This window comes from Protopterus annectens, chromosome 13.part0 (genome assembly GCF_019279795.1).
Source record: "Protopterus annectens isolate FY-2018-M chromosome 13.part0, PAN1.0, whole genome shotgun sequence".
Classification (NCBI taxonomy): domain Eukaryota; kingdom Metazoa; phylum Chordata; order Ceratodontiformes; family Protopteridae; genus Protopterus; species Protopterus annectens.
This window is the reverse complement of record NC_056747.1, coordinates 662,625,473-662,642,899: the sequence shown is the minus strand read 5'-3', so window position 1 is coordinate 662,642,899 and position 17,427 is coordinate 662,625,473. Positions and strand designations below refer to the sequence as shown.

The 17,427-nt window shown below is 44.0% G+C and overlaps 1 protein-coding gene across 1 annotated transcript in view; it reads left to right on the top strand.

The window, feature by feature from the left end:
* PITPNA (phosphatidylinositol transfer protein alpha) overlaps window positions 1–17,427 on the top strand; it is a 1,003,333-nt gene that overhangs the window by 409,944 nt on the left and 575,962 nt on the right. The window contains exon 4 of the mRNA XM_044054349.1: window positions 2,242–2,333. Within this exon, the coding sequence (XP_043910284.1) occupies window positions 2,242–2,333 (92 nt within the window). The remainder of the gene's footprint in view (window positions 1–2,241; window positions 2,334–17,427) is intronic.

Genomic DNA, 17,427 nt, shown 5'->3' with positions numbered 1-17,427 from the left:
GGTACTTTATAGCCCAAGCAGGTTCCAAAGAATTTTTTTCTCTGGTAGTTTGCAAATGCTGGAGGTGTGATCGGAAGGAAAGAGGTTATTGAACATATTTTTGAGTGCGCAATGAGTTCCTAGACTTTAAAAATTCTGTACAGACTACACTGTCAGAAATAACTGGATGAGCAAATTGGTATAACTAAGAAATTATTTTTTTGAACTGGTATACTGGATCTGAATTGCCTTGACATAGTAAGGCCTTGCGAAATTTAATTCTGGTGGCTGCAAAAAAAAAAAAAGTTACTAGAAAATGAAAATCTGAGTCTAAACCAACTATATTTGAAGTAATGAATATAGTAACAGCGATAAAAGAACTGGAGCAAATTGCATAGAAAAAATAGGAATTTTGTAAATACATGCAGAATAATGTTTTGGAGGAGGAATCAGGTTTAAGGGAAGGTAGGGATTGAGTGAGCTATGTAATACTGGGTTGGCAGTGACTGTATAGAACATTATATGTGATGTATAATGTTTGCAGCTGAGAATGTCAGTATGGTTTGTTGTTTATATAAATTGTGATTGCCTACGTCTTGAGTGATAATTCAGTAAAGATTATTTAAAAAAAAAAAAAAAAAAAGGTGGCATACGAGTTCTGGAAGACTGATCTGTTTTGCTCCCATCAGACAACTTTTCAGGCATTAGCTGTATGCATTCTGTTTGGCCATCATTCAGATCGTCATGAGGTGTTCACTTTTTTTTATCTTCCATTATCCTTCTACTGTTTTTACCACATGTTTTTCTTTCAAATAGAGCCTGCAGTGCCAAATGCAGCTGATGATTTCATCAACCCAAAGTCATAGCAGCTAAATTGTGCAGCCTGTTGTATATTCTTCCAGCTTCAGACATGTTCAAACAGATTCCCTCCAGGATGGATGACCCAGCATCACTCTCACTCCCACGTTCCGTGGCCAGTTCTGGCACCTAAGTCTATAGTCAGTGCCAGGTCTTCTGGGTCACAGATTTTATCCCTGTGCACCATGGAGCTGACAAGTGTCCTAGATGTGCTTTTGGAGAAACATTAAGGTACTTGCAGTGGCTAAGCAAATTCTTAAGTGGATCGCTGACTGAATTGTTTTTTGCTGTTAGGCAGTTGATTGTCCTCTGGAAAATGATGCTGTCAGAGACCATTCCCACCCGTGGTGTGGCTGCTTCCAGTGCTTACTTCAGAATTTGTCTTTTGTAGATGTCTACTGATATGATTTCACACCTGCACCTAACATTATTGCTTGGAATGTGATTCTAAGAGTCTGACCTCATTTAGCAGTGAAGTGCTTTCAGCATCTGGCCTTCTGAATTAATGCCTTTGTCTGCTTCAGCTTCAACCTTCCTGTAAGGTTTAATTTCTGCTTGGGATTCTTCAGAATAGTTACCTACTGCAGAAAGATGTTAAGCCTTCTGTACTGGGTGCTTATTACATTTGTCATACTGCTGTGCTTTGATGGTTGAGCTCTTACAAATATATTTTATTGTAGGAGACATTCTAGCAGCTCAAATAATATGGAAAGAACTTATCTGTTATTTCCTTTTGGTCTCCCCTGATTTTTATTAGCTGCCCTGATGTTAAGCTGTTATCAGTGTAACGTACATCTTTTCCCTGCATTATGTAATGTATTCTAGAATAAAATCAATGGTTGATAGTTCAAGTCAGACCTTCCATTCTTCATTTCTTCTCTCACTCTTCCCAGAGTTATCTATTCAGTACTTTGTTTTGGCATTTGCTGTAGTAAGTTTAGTGTGTACTTTCTTTTAAGTCTCTAATATTGATATTTTAGTGAGCCTGACTCCCTGTGGTTAGCACCTGCTCTGTTTTTTTACCCGTTTTTCTTCATTTGTATGCATTGTTATCAAAGTAGTTTTTCATATTTGTTAACTAGATAAACCCAGTAGGCATGAAAACCTGTTTTGGAGTTGATCCAGAGGCATTGTCTAGTTTGTGTTTTGTTCATAGTGCATTTGGAATGTAAATTTTGAGAGAATCGAACACAGGCTAAAGCTGACTGCATTCACAACCTGGTTGTTCTTTATGTTGCCAGAGCAAACCGCTTTGCATGTTTAACATTGTGTAACTGCCAGGTTTGCTAAGGGATCCATTGGAAACCGCAAATTACTATATTCATTTTTTTCATATTTTCTTATAGCAAGTTGGTAGTGTTTTTGTAAAGGATTTTAACACAGCTGTCATTTTTATTTCAACAGCAAGGTACCTGCATTTGTGCGGATGCTTGCTCCAGAAGGGGCTCTTAACATGCATGAGAAAGCATGGAATGCCTATCCCTACTGCAAGACAAGTGAGTATTATCTGGTTGTAGCAGTTAATATATCTGGTACCATACTGTAGAAAACTCCTCTTGCTTTGCCATTAAGAATGCAAGATTTCGGTGCTCCAGTTTAATTGCAGAGTAACATATTTGCGCCTTATACTTCATTGATTCCTGTTTGTGACTACCTGTCATTCTGCAGCTGCAGCCTGTACCATCACTAATCTTTATAGTAACAACTTTTGAAATGTAATAGCTCTTTTGGTGGCCATCAAAGCTGTGCAAACATATGTTACTCAGCAGTCCTACATTGGCAGGGATTACATTAAAATAGTATTGCCTTGCTTAACTCACTTTTAATCCTTCATTCTTCTTTTTTGTGGAATTTTGATTATTTGATAAAACATTTGAGATGCTATTAAGTCTGCATTTGCTACAAAAATGGGCTACTTGCTGCTTCCCTTCCAGAGTGTCAGTAGATGTCTACATTTTGACTTAGGAAAAATGAACACAAATAATGTACATGCAAATACAGCTTGTTTTCTAAACTGAGAAGAATGAGAAACAGAAATGTTGGACTAGCTGGAAATTGAAGCCCTTCTGGGTCTGAGTTTTGTTCTGTTCCTGCCTTATTTCAAAGTGGAGACTTATCTTTTTATAACAGTAGCTTCTGTCTCCAGTTCTGAGGCTGAATCCAAAGTACATTGTCTGGTCCTAAATGGTTACAGCAAATAGTGAAAAGCTGTTTTTTTTCATTTACTTGGTAGAATGTAGCTGGAAGGTTTATATTCTCTGTCATCCTATTGCTGTGCAATTGACTTTATTTACATTTGAGTGGGAGGAATTAATTCTGCTTGGCATGCATCCCTTAAAAGGGAACTCTTATTTTTTTTTTTTTTTTTTTTAACTTTCATTGCCATATCCCTTCCTTTTTCATATCTCAGTACTGTCATCCTGTTTTAAGTTTAGAAGATGTTTTGTTCAACTGTAGTGTTAAACCACTCACCAAATGAATCATGGGAGTTGGTTATGCCAGTTTTTCCATTAAAGGTTCTAAAATAGTTAACTGAAAGGCTATTAAAAGAAGGTCTGCATTAGAAACGGCATTCTACTCTCTCTTCTGTGTTGAACCCAGACTGAATGAAAGGATGGGGTAGGCTACTGCAGAGCTTTCATCCTCTTAACCAGATGTGAACCTAGCTTTTTTTTCCTGCTCTTTGCCACCCCCCACCCATAAATTGACACCCCTCAAAAAAAAAAAAAAAAAAAAAAAAAAAACTTGGGAGGGTCTTCTTTTAAACAATATCAAATTGCTTGCTACATGCGTAACAAGCAGTAGCTTCAGTTTATAACACAGGTGAATCACAAAAAAAGCTCTTTTCTTTAAACTGTACCTCGCTTGTAGTCATGGCTTTTTACATTGATGGCTTTTTGCATTCCTCCCATTGTTCATTATTACATGTCCTAACTGACAACCCTTTTAAAGCTAATGCCATTGTCTTGACAAAGTCAGGTGACATAGTACAAAAGGAAACTGTCAGATGTTCTATCATGTTGCAGTGTTCATAACCTTTGGATGTTCATCGTGTTTCATTGTTGCAGTCATTACAATTGGGTTATCCTGCTGGCAGGTTACCCGCAGTCGGCCTGAATTCCAAAGTCCTGGTCCGGCGTCTGTTACTGTCGCCTCCTCCCTGACGTCAGTGCGCTAGGGGTATAAAAGATGCAGCCGACGCCATTTTCTTCAGTCTTTCTTGCCGCGCGGTGCCCGAAGCAAAAGCAGTTCGCAAGTGCCGGTCGGTTTGAATTTCAGATCCGAAATTTTCATCAAAGCTAAGTACCCCGCTGAGGAAACTTTGTTCTTGCTCCAGACCAATGTCAGAAAAAGTTAATTGTATTTCTTGTGGGAAGCAAATACCTCATAAGGATTTTCCTTCTTACTGCATTCCTTGCCTAGGCCCTGACCACGACGTTGCTAGTTGTCGGTTTTGTGCTAGATTTAACCAACGCACTATTAAGCATCGGTACGATTTTGCATTTCATTATTTTGGCAGAAGATTTAATTATATAATGTCATCAGAGCAGCCGACTACCGGAATTTATAAAAAGCGCAAAGAAAAAGAAAAGGGCAGACATCCGAATTCCAAAACTGACGAGGCTTCAGCTAGGCCAGTCGCCGGTTCTCAGTGTGGCGCTTTCACAGCCCCTGACACCTGCTGCCTCAGAGCAACAGGCCGCTTCGACTCCCACGTGGAGCCGACTAGGCTGCTGGAAACTCAAGATATTGGACCCTCTGAAACTATTCTCTCAGATGGGTCCGGAGCCGCTGAGCAGGCATCGGCTTCTGAGGTTTTTTTCAGACCTACACAGTTATATGTGAAAACGACTTCAGCTTCAAAGGCAAAGTCTAAAGCACCTCTAAAGACAAAGAAACAAGTACAACATTCCCCTGGACAGGCCTCCATGCCTGAAAAACAGATGCTTAAAATGGCCGAAGACCTAATTGCTTTGATCATGGAATTCCCATCCTCCTCCTGATAAGAGGCCTAGGCAAGAGACAGAATATGAATCTTCAGATCAGGTTTCCATTTCCTCTGATTCCTCTTCTGAACAGGAATACTCTCTTCCTCCCTATGAGGATTCCGATGCTGAAGAATCTATCCCTTCAGCCTCTCCTCCTGAGGATTATTCTTTTGGGGAGACCCTGCATACTATGAGGGAGCACTTCCACTGGGAGAGCCAAGATTACTCAGAATCTAAGAAAAGGCTCAGATTTTCTTTTACTACCTCAGCACAGGCCTCTTGCTATTCCTCCTGTTTTAGACATTGTAGATGATGTATTTATGGAGTCCAGTCTGACTCCTGACTCTCTGCCACCAGCTCCTGTTAAGCCAGACAGATACTACAGGGTTCCTGACTCACATAAATTTCTTTATAAAAACCCTGATGCTGACTCAGAAACTTATCTCTCAGGGTCCCAAAGGGGTCAAGGCTTCCACTGCAAAAAATCCTATCCCCTCTGATTGGCTGTAAGGGCTTTAAATTGTCAGTTTCATATGCTTAAATATCAGCAATATCTTATGTCACTACTTAAACAGAAAATGTTGACATTCTGAATGTGCAGAAAACAAAGAAATGCAGGATTTATTGCATGCAGCCGAACAAGTGGGAAAGCATACTTTGCAATGTGGTTTTGATTCTCTGGAGGCCTCCTGCAAGGGCCACTGTTACGGGTTCTGTCATTAGGAGGCATGCTTGGTTAAAGAACAGAATCTGCCTGATCATGTTAAAGCAAAATTATTAGATGCTCCATTACAGCATGATACCTTGTTTGGTGTTAAAGCAGAAGAGGTGTTGAAGAAAATGGAGGACAAAGCTAAATCTATGCAAACAGTCAAGGATTTCTTACAGGTACAGCCTCCCAGATTTAGCAGGAACTGGCCTACAAAGAATTGGTCCTTTCCAGTGTCAGACAGGCCACAAAGAGGCAGATACAGACACCCCAGAGGCAGATCCCAGCTCCAAGGCTCATACAGGTCTAAACAATGGGGTGCTTCTACCTCCAAAAGCGGAGAAGATAAATCTACCTCCAAAAGTGGAGAAGATAAATCACAGCCATACAGGAAACCGTCTCAATGACTTTCCCCTGCCAGCACCAAGCACTTATCTTCTGGCAGCTCCTTTAGGGGCAAAACTAGCACTTTTTTTCACAAAATTTGGCACATGATCACCCAGGACAAATGGGTCTTGAATATAGTGTCCCAAGGCTACAGGTTCCATTTCTACACCCTGCCAAGGGCAAACGATATGCCAGACCTGCCACACAATCAATGGGCAGAGGCACAAAAACAAGTTTCATCCCTCATGGACATGAGAGCCATTCAGCGAGTACCACAGCAAGAGCAAGGACTAGGATTTTACTCAAGACTGTTCTTGGTGCCCAGAAAGGACAAAGCCTGGAGACCAATACTGGACCTCTCTATTCTAAACACATTTCTGGATATTCCAAAATTCAAAATGTTGACTCTGCAGCAGCTTTTGCCCATGCTGGGCAAGAAGGCTTGGCTTGTGACTTTAGACCTAAGAGGCATACCTGCATGTCCCAATCAGACAATCATGCAGAAGATACCTCAGATTTATAGCTGGCTCAATGCACTACCAATTCTCTGTATTGCCCTTTGGCTTATCTACTGCGCCCAGGGTCTTCACAAAATGCTTGGCACCAGTAATTGCATTTTGCAGACAAAGAGGAATACAAATATATCCTTACTTGGATGACTGCCTTATTCAAGCAGAGAAGAAGGACATTCTACTACAGCATCTGGCATTTATTAAAAGATTACTAACATGCCTAGGGTACACAGGAAACTAAAATAAATCAAAACTAATACCCTCTCAAGAGATAATATTCCTGGGTGCAAGCTTAAATACAACTGCCCAGATGGCTTATCTCATGCCAGACAAAGACAACTGACTACTTATTTCAAAATGTTGGCAACAAAAACCCAGTTATCTGCAAGAAAAATTCTGCAGGCATTGGGCTTCATGGCATCCTGCATTCTGCTAATTCCATATGCAAAAGTGCATATGAGGAAACTACAATGGTATCTAAAAAGTGTTTGGACTCAACATTGCCACAGCCTGGAAACAATAATTACCCTCATTCCCCTGCCTGCAACAGGAGTTTCGATGGTGGGCAAAGGCCTGTCACCACAACAAGGGACAGCCTTTCACTTTACACACAGCCAAGCAGACATTAACAACAGATGCATCAGATTATGCCTGGGGGGCCCATATGTCAAGAAGATGAATTCAGGGCACATGGTCCGCAAGCCAAATGCATCTACATATCAATCAAAAAGAGATGCTAGCTGTTCAGAATGGCCTGACAGCCTTCAAGGATCTACTTCATCCAGGACAACTATTGATAAAGACGGACAATACTACAGTCATGTGGTCCATAAACAAGCAGGGAGGCACACATTCCTACCCCCTCTGCAGACTAGCCATGACTTTGTGGGACACAGCATTGACTTACCAAGTACACCTGCAAGCACAATTCCTGCCAGGAAAGATAAATACTCTGGCAGACTAACTAAGCAGAAACCTAATGGATCCCCATGAGTGGAAATTGGATCCACAAGTCTTCAGCATGATGATAAGGAACTGGGGATGCCCGGACATAGACCTATTTGCCTCCCCTCACAACTGCCAACTACAGAGATTCTGCACAAGGACTTATCACAAGCAAACATGGAAAGTAGATGCTCTATCTTTCAGCTGGAAAAACTTAACAGTATATGCCTTTCCTCCACTGCCTCTCCTCCCCAAGGTACTCCTAAAGGTCAGACAAGAGAAGCCAAAAATGATACTGATTGCCTTAGACTGGCCCCGCCAGCACTGGTACCCAATCCTGAAGAACTTGTCTCAATGCCCAGCCTGGACATTACCTCAAATTCCTCACTTATTGACCCAACAAAACAGTCAGATCCTGCACAGCCAACTCAGGACCTTAAATCTGGCAGCATGGCGGATAATGTAACCATTCAAAATGTACCTCTCTGTAAAGCGGTGATGGATGTTATTTTGGAGGCCAGGAGGCCTAGCACCAGAAAATCTTATGCAGAAAAATGGAAGAGATTTTGTGCTTGGAACCAGGCACAATGAATTGACGCGATTGTACCAAATATTCCTCAGATTTTGCATTACTTAACTGAGATGCTGGACAAGGCCTATCCTTTTCATCAATTAAGATTCATGCCTCTGCCATTTCAGCTCATTACAATGCAGAACCATCTATTTTTTCTCATCCATTACTAAGGCAGTACCTCAGAGGGGCCAGACCTCCAAGGAGAGCACCAATACCTGCATGGGACCTCAATTATGTCTTGGAAAAACTCACACTGCCTCCTTTTGTGCCAGCTTCTACAGCTGATATAAAATTCTTATCCTGGAAAACAGCTCTGCTTATAGCAATAACCTCTGCAAGATGAGTCTCAGAGTTACAGGCTCTCATGGCTGTGGAACCTTTTATCATTTTCCATCCTGACAGGGTTTCTCTGAGGACAAACCTGACATTTATGCCTAAGGGTAGTGTCCAGTGTGGCCCTGAACCAAACAATTCATTTGCCTACCTTTTTTCCAAACACACAGAATAAAGGTGAGAGACTTCTGCATTATTTGGACATTCACAGGCAGCTATGCTTCTACTTGGACAGAACCAAAGCTTTCAGAAAGACTGAACAACTTCTAGTGGCATATGCTGCAGGATCACAAGGAAAGGCCATCTCAAAGCAGACTATTTCAAAGTGGATAGGCCACTGCATTCGTTTCTGCTATTCACAGCATGGCAAATCAGTGCCTAAGGGCATTAGGCCACATTCAACCAGAGCAGCAGCCACTTCAGCAGCCTTCCTCAGAGGAGTACCAACCAAAGACATCTTAGAGGCTGCAACTTGGAGTTCAGTGCATACTTTTACAAAGCACTGTCACTTACCTCTCTACTCTAAATACAGGGCAGGCTTTGCCACTGCAGTTCTGCAGGGCCTCATAGCTTCTCCTAATCCTATTTAGCCCCAGCCTCACAACCTTAGCTTTGGGATTCAACCCATTGTAATGACTGCAACAGTGAAACACGATGAACATAGTACAGTTGTGTATGTACCATAAATGTAGATGTTCGAGTGTATTCACTGTTGCAGTCCAGGTTACCTACCCACCATCCCCCTTTCCTTTGCTGGGACTTATCTGTACTTCTGTATTCTATACAACCTATGTGGTGTATTTGCTTGTAGATGAAGGAAGAGTTTACTTTACTGCATGCATGCTTATTGGCATAAATTATCCTCCCCTTTTGGGGGCACCTGACATCTGGAGCAAGAAAAACTGAAGAAAATGGCGTTGGCTGCATCTTTTATACCCCTGGCGCACTGATGTCAGGGAGGAGGTGACAGCAACCGACGCTGGACTAGGACTTTGGAATTCAGGCCGACAACGGGTAGCCTGCCAGCAGGATAACCCAATTGTAATGACTGCAACAGTGAATACACTCGAACATCTACATTTATGGTAGGTACACAACTGTACTGCTAGCCTCCGCCTAGTGACCAAAATATCCGGCCAGTATACAAAAGCTTTAGTCACTGCAAGGTACATGGGACATCTGATGTTGGCTGATGGATATGTGGGCCATAAAAGTGACATCATCCAGAAAAGGAAAGACCAGTCCTTCCACCATAAGTGAGGCTTCTGAACCTAGGCCCTTCTTAGGGCCTGCAAGATTCAGGGCAGTCTCTTTGAAAAAGGAAACCGAAAACCAAACATGTATTCACCTCCTGAGAGCTTGACTAATTGGCAAGCTTTCTCTTTCCTTGTTCAGTGCATTTATGGTCCTTAGGCCTTCCATAGCTACTTCTCTGGCTATGCCTCCTGCTATTAGCCCTAGGCCTCCGACTACAGAACCCCCTTCAATAGAGGCTGAAGACTCTTCAGGCTCCTCTTCTGAGGGTTCTCTGTCTTATGCCTCACAAATGCCTTTCCCTTTAGGATATGCCTCCCCAGAGGAGGACTCTGCTGCAGTGGATTCCCCAGGGGGAGACCTTATGGTGAACTCCTACAAATGGATACCCCTTCTCGTGCTGCCATTCCACCAATCTTACCAGCCTTTACTGCAGCTTCTAAAAATCCTGAATCCCAACCCTCTGCTCCTAGAAGGCCTGATAGATTTTATAAGGTCCCAGAAGGGGGAAAATTTTTAATGCCCTGTTGCAGATTCTAGTACCATTTCTGTCTCTGCAGACAACCCACCCCCAGACTGCTACCCTCTCCATCTGTCATCCTACTGATGGGGACAGCAAAACTATGTAGAGACTTGCCAAGAAGGTGTACACATCTGCCACTTTGGCATTTAGGGCCACCAACTACCCAGATACACATGTCTAAGTACTTCCTGGCTTTTTTGACTCCGGCTTTAAAGTTACTGGTCGATATCCCCGATTTGGCCACAAAGTCTCAAATTTATAACCTGATTTCCTTGTCCTCACAAGTGACAAGACATTCAATCAAATGCAGTTTATGATGCTACAGAGGCCTCTGCCAGATTTGCAGCTTCTGCCCCAGTGCTCAGAAGGTACGCTTGGGAGAGTCTCCACCCCCTACCTGATGATATCTGGGCTAAACATCTAGAGGCTCCCCTGGATAATACTTCCTTGTTTGGGGCCCAAGTGGCAGAACTTTTCAAAACCATTCAGCAGAAGAGGAAAGAACTACAGGACTTCAAACATTTGTTTGCGTTACCTATTCCAAGGTTCCACAGGAATTACCCTACTAAGATCCAGTTCATTAGAAACATTCTGCTCCTCCTCCTACTAGGGACAAAGAGTTCCAGAAAGCAGCAGCTGCCTTTCAAGCCTGCTCAGACTCTGACCCAGAAAATTCCATTTCAGGACAAGGGAAGTTGTCTTTGACTACCTGCCTCCTCCCCCTCCATATCCTGTACCCCTTTCCCAGAGACTCTCTCACTGTCCCCCTTGCTGGAAAAGCATTACCTCAGACAGATGGGTCTATCATAGAAAAGTTACTTCATGGTTTGGGCCATTCCTCCACCCTTAAGAGGCACACCGCAGCCACCAAAGAACCAGCTCCCCCTATTGCAACCAGTCTTGGACTGCCTCCTCTCTCAAGTTACTAAACAATCAGTCCCTGCATCAGAAAAGGGAAGGGGTTTTTACTGCAGACTTTTCCTGGTCCCAAGACAGGACGGCCCATGGAGACCCATCCTGGATCTCTCTCACCTCAGCCTTTTTCTTCAAGTACCCATCTTCCACATGCTTACGCTTCATACTGTATTTCCACTGCTAATGCATTAGGCATTTTTGGCCACCTTGGACATCAAAGATGCCTACCTACATATCACTATCCGGCCCAGATACAGAAAATATTTACACTTCTCTGTGGGTTCCTTGCATTTTCCATTCTCTGCTTTACCCTTTGGACTGTCTTCTGCTCCAGGGATATTCACCAAATGTCTGGCTCCATTGGTAGCCTATTGCAGGGTCCTAGGGATACAGATTGTCCCATACCTGGACAACCTCCTGACCCAGGCAGATTATTACAGTATCCTCCAGAACCATCTCCAGACAGTCATTTCTGTTCTGCAGTCTCTGGGTTTCACCATCAACGTCTCCAGATCCAGCCTAAACCCCTCTCAGGACCAAGTCTTCCTGGGGTGCAGAATCAGAACAGATGTTATGAGGGTATTCCTCCCACCCCAAAAGGTGGAAAACCTAAAGGAATACCAGTTGTCTGTCATCCACGCCCCTGAAAGGACAGCAAGGGAATACCTCAGACTGGGGCATATGACTTCTACAGTTCCCATGTTGCCACTGGCGAGACTCCACATGTGGAAACTTCAGTGGTACCTGAGGTCCACATGGACCCAACACTCCCACCCCTTGGACCACACCATTCCCTTCCTACCATGCCAAAGGAAGGAAATCCTTTGGTGGATGGATAAAGTCTCTCTGAACCCAGGACTTCCCTTAAAAGCCCTAACTCCAGTCCAGGAGATGTACACAGATGCTTCAGATGTGGATTGGGGAGATGCTATGGGCAGCTTGAAGGTACAAGGCACTTGGACAGGCACATTCAAGAGGGAGCACATCAACATCAGAGAGATTAAGGCTCTCATCTTTGCACTAAGGGTCTCCCAAGATATCCTGAAGCAAGGGCCCCTAAAGTTGTTCATGGGCAACACCACTGTTCTTTGGTATGTGAACAAATGGGGGAGTGGGGGGGGGCAAGATCATACTTGATATGCAGACTTGCACTTCAGGCCTGGGAATTAGCAGTCCAGCATGGAGTCATTCTACAGGCCGTCTCCCCTTAGGTCACAACACTCAGGTAGACATCTTGAGCAGGTCCATGTCACAATCCCATGAATGGATGCTACACAGGGATGTGTTCCTGGTATGCCACAGATAGATCTGTTTGAACAGACATCTTCCCCAGTTTTATGCCAGGGCACCCAGTCCCCTAGCGAGGGTGACCGATGCCTTCTCTATCTCATAGAAGGAGGTTTTCTGTACACATTACCCCCCCCCCCCCGTCCCATGCTTACAAAAAGTCCTACTGAAAATTCAGTAGGACAAACCAAAAATCTTGTTGGTCACCCCTTTTTGGCCAAAACCACACTGGTTACCCCTCCTTCTGGTTTTAGCCAGGGGCAATCATCAGAAGTTACCTTACAGAGTGGACCTTCTCACACAGAACAAAGGTATCCCTAATTCATCCCTATTTGGAATTTCTGAACTTAACCCTGTAGGTGATGGTTTTGATCCGTTTCAGATACTTTATTCTGAGGACGTGCTAAATATCCTGCAGGAGGCTAGTAAAACACAATGCTAGGAGATTGTGTCTGTCCAAATGGAAAATGTTCTCCATTTGGTGTCTAAAAAGACAGCTAGACATGTTTCAAGGGGAGGTCCCCTTAGTGCTGTCTTATCTGTGTGAATTGTTGCAGACAGGGTTGGCATATTCCTCTGTTAAGGCTCACCTTGCGGCTATTTCTGCTCGTTTGCCTCTTGGCCCTCCACTTGCTTCTAGACTTCAAGTGAAGTTATTCCTGAAAGGTGTTATACATCTCAGGCCCCCAGGAAGCCAGTTCAACTGCTCTGGGACTTGAGCTATTTGTTAGAGAAGCTCACCATTGCCCCATTTGAGCCAGCAGCCACAGCCCTCTCAAGTATTGCACTTGGAAAACTGTGTTGCTAGTGGCCCTGATAACAACCAGGAGTGTGTGAGAGCTCCAGCCCCTCATGGTCACCCCACCCTTTTTAATCTTCCACAAGGATAGGGTAACCCTATGGACTAACTCATCCTTTGTCTAAGGTGGTAAATGAGTTGCCCCTAAACCAATGTTATCCACCTTCCCACAACCCCAGAATGACTGTGAGAGAGTCCTGCATTACCTTGATGATCACAGTCAATTAAGATTCTGCCTAGACAATACCAAATCCCTTAGGAGATCAGATCAACTGTTTGTTTCCTTTCAACCCAGAGCTCTAGGAAAAGCTGTAACAAAGCAAACGCACTCTTCATGGATTTCCAAAGCCATCTCCTTTTGTTATACCTACCATGACAAACACCTGGACATTCCACTAGGGCCATGGCCTCCTCTGGACCATTTTTCAAGGGGCTGGACACTGCTTCTATTCTAGAAGCAGCTACCTGGATATGTGTCCATACCTTCACCAAACACTACAAATTGGACCACATCTCCAGATCCTAGAGCATGTTTTGCTAGGGCAGTCCTGCATGGATTTTTGGAAAAGTTCCAAACCATCCTCTACTTCCTTTTGAGCTATGGCATTCACCCAAAGGTTACAAGTACTGCAACATGGAAGAGAAGGACGTGAAATAGTTGTGTAAAATTTTACCTTAACCATAGATGTCCTTCTCTTCCATGTTGCAGTATTTTATCCCACCTTCCTACTTCTGGAAAAGGAAAAAGATTTTTTGGATGATTCAGGACTTGCGCAGCTATCCTGGGATGGGGTCCAGCTGTGGCCATTCAGTTCTGAGGAAGGTATGAGCAGACATTACTTTTATGGACCACGTATCCTTTGGCCAATGTCAGACATCCCATGTGCCTTGCAGTGTCTAAAGCTTTTGTATACCGTCTAGAGATTCGGGTCGCTAGCTGGAGGCTAACCCAAAGGTTATGAATACTGCAACATGGAAGAGAAGGACATTTATGGTTATGGTGAGATTTTACACAACTATTCTTACTTGTCAAATGTATTCTAAAATTCAGTAATACATCTTATTCCAAATATGTTTCTAAATGTATTTATATTATTTTTATACTAACGTTGCCTTTACAGTAGCCTACGCAAGATAGTTACCATTAAAGTCCTGAGGTCTTGTACTTAATCAGTTTTGGAAATTTTCCAACTGCTACCCCTAGCAGTAAGCTGGGATTTGGAATCTTTGACTGTTTTAAATGATTTTGGGAAATACCATCTGGATTAAAAAAAATTTTTTTTTTTTTTTCTTGGCACAACAATCCCTTATTGATAACCGAAACGGAGTCCCTTTTCTCTGCATCTGAAAGCAATATCCTTTCCCAAAAAAGTCACCCATTTCTCCCCAACTTGGTACAGATTGTTTGGATGTTGTAATGACAAGCAACTGATCCTTTAGTTTTTTTTAATTCCTTGACCATACCCAATGGCTCATCTGCATTCATTTGGCCCATTAATTCATAGGAGCCCTGTGACCTATTCATTCGTTTGCAGGAAATGCTTTCTGCCTGTCCTGCACATCCACTAACTACCAGAGTTGAGTGTGTGGTAATAAGGAACAGGTCAGCTAATTGGTCCCTCAGAGCTGCCTACCATAGGCTATATGTGGAGTATGGTCAGGGAGATGTGCATGCTCGCATACTGACATCCCATTCCTCAATGCAGCAGGGATATCAGTGCCCAACACAGCCAGTTATTGTGGGTATTGCACTTGGCAACCAAAACGTATCCAGTTCCTTAAATCAAACAACCTACCTCCCCCTGAAGATATGTGAACAAGTACTATTCCCTGAAGCTCATCTCCCCACCTGGTCCCTCAGGCACCTGTGACACCAACTAAACACATGTCATCTGGACTATGGTATGGATGTCCTTCAAGGATGCATCTGCAGTCCTTACATATGGGTTGTCCTACCTCATGCAGCCCTTCGGTCGGCCGGATTCCAAAGTCTGGGTCCGGCATCGGCTGATGTCGCCCCTTCCCTGACGTCAGAGCGCCTGGGGTATAAAAGTGTCAGCCGACGCCATCTTCCTCAGTCTTTCTTGCCACGTGGTGCCCGAAGCAGAAGCAGTTTGCAAGTGCCGGTCGGCCAGCTCCTGTAACTTCAGCTACCGAAGACTTCAAAAATCTAAGTACCCCATTGGGGACTCTTTCTTGCCTCAGCCGATGTCAGATCAAACGCTTAAAGTTAATAATTGCTTGACTTATGGGAAACAAATACCTCACAAGGATTTCCATTCCTACTGCCCTCCCCTGCCTAGGCCCAGACCACAACGTCTCGGCCTGTACTGCCTGTGCCTCCTTTAATCGACGCACTCTTAGGCGTCGGTCGGAGTTTGCAGAGGAATTTTTTGGGGCTAGTTTCTCTTATAAAATGCCGTCGGAGACTCCGACTTCTCATTCATCCAAGAAACGGAAGGACAAGGACCGACACACGTGGACCGTGGTTTCGGCTGAAACCGCTCCTAAGCCTGCCGCGAGTGTCTCGGTCTCTGCTTGAAACAGAGTCCTTGGTACTTCCGTCCGTAGAAACCACTCAACCGACAGCCTCGGTCCCGGAGGCCTTTTCTGAGTCGGTTATAGAATTACCCTGGGAAACCGGTGTTCAGGAACCTACCGACACCATTCCCCTAGACAAAACTACTCCAGCACGTGGGGCAGCCAGGCCCCCTGCATCCATGTCCATAAAAGCTTTCACTAGGGCTAAAGCTGCTAAGCAACAAAAAACTCTGCCTCCCAAGTCTATTTCTCAGGGATCTACTACAGGTTCTCAGATACTAAGTTTGGCTGAGGACCTTATTTCCTTAATTAGGGGCTCTCAGCCTCATCCGGACAGGGGCTCTCAACCCCCACTAGACAAAAGGTCCAGGGTTGAGTCTGCTGAACCTCAGTCCTCTGATGAGGCCTCTGATGGCTCTGCTCTATCAGACTTACCAGGAGGAGGCCTTCACGGCCTACGAGGATTCTGATGCAGAGGAATCTATTCCCTCTGCCTCCCCTCCTGAAGAGCTGTCCTTTGGGGAGACCCTTCACTCCATGAGAGAGCATTTCCAATGGCAGGGCCAGGAATTCTCTGATTCCAGGAAGAGATTAAGGACTTTTCTTCATTTACCTCAACATAGACCTTTGGCTATTCCTCCTGTTTTAAGTGTCATTGATGATGTGTATTCTGAGTCTAGCACTATCCCTGACACCCTTCCTCCGGCTCCTGTTAAACCCGATAGGTACTACAGGGTCCCGGACTCGCATCATTTCCTTTACAAGGCCCACTCTGCTGACCCAGAAACTATTTCCCAGGGTCCTAAAGGGGTTGCAGCTGCTACTACTAAAAATCCACTCCCCTCTGAAAGGGAGTCCAGGGCTTTAGAGAGATGGGGTAAAAATGTGTACACTTCTTCCACTCTGTCTATGAGGGCTTTAAATTGTCAATTTCATATGATACAGTACCAAGAGTATTTGTTAGATGAATTGCAGAAAAAAACTGTCTTCGCCTGAACCCCTGGATCGTAAGTCACTTCAGGATCTGGTACATAATTCACAACAGGTTAGCAACCATTTCTTGCAGTGTGGTTATGATGCATTGGAAGCTTCATGTAGGTCAGCAATGACAGGTGCAGTCATACGTAGACATGCCTGGCTGAAGGAACAATCTCTGCCAGATCATGTTAAGGCTAAGCTTCTGGATGCTCCACTGGAAAAGCAAAAGTTATTTGGCTCCACTGCTCAAGAGGTCTTAAAGAAATTTGAGGAAAAGGCAAAATCTGTACAAACAGTCAAAGATTTCCTCCAGGTACAACCACCAAGATTCAGCAGAAATTGGACTTCTAAGAATTGGTCCTTTCCAGAAGAGAGAGTTCAAAGAGGCAAGAACAGGCGTGCCAGAGGTAGAGGGCAAGCTAGAGGCTCCTACAGAGGACGTCAATGGCAGCCTCCTAACCAGAGAGGTAGTGCAGGTCCAACAACTGCTGCACAAGGACAGACTCAATGACTTCACCTTGACCCCACCGACCAGGGCTCAATTAGAAGCACCTTTGGGCGGAAAGTTGTCTTTATTCTCAAAAAATTGGCACAGTATTACAAGGGACAAATGGACACTGCAAATAATAGACAAAGGATACAGGTTCCATTTCCATACATTACCAGAAAGAAAGGGAATGCCAAACCTGCCACCAAATCAGAGGGCAGAGGCTTTAAAACAAATTGCCAACCTATTGCAAATGAAAGCTATAGAAAAGGTTCCTCTCGCAGAACAAGACCAAGGATTTTATTTCAGACTATTCCTTGTCCCAAGAAAAGAAAAACAATGGAGGCCTATTCTCGA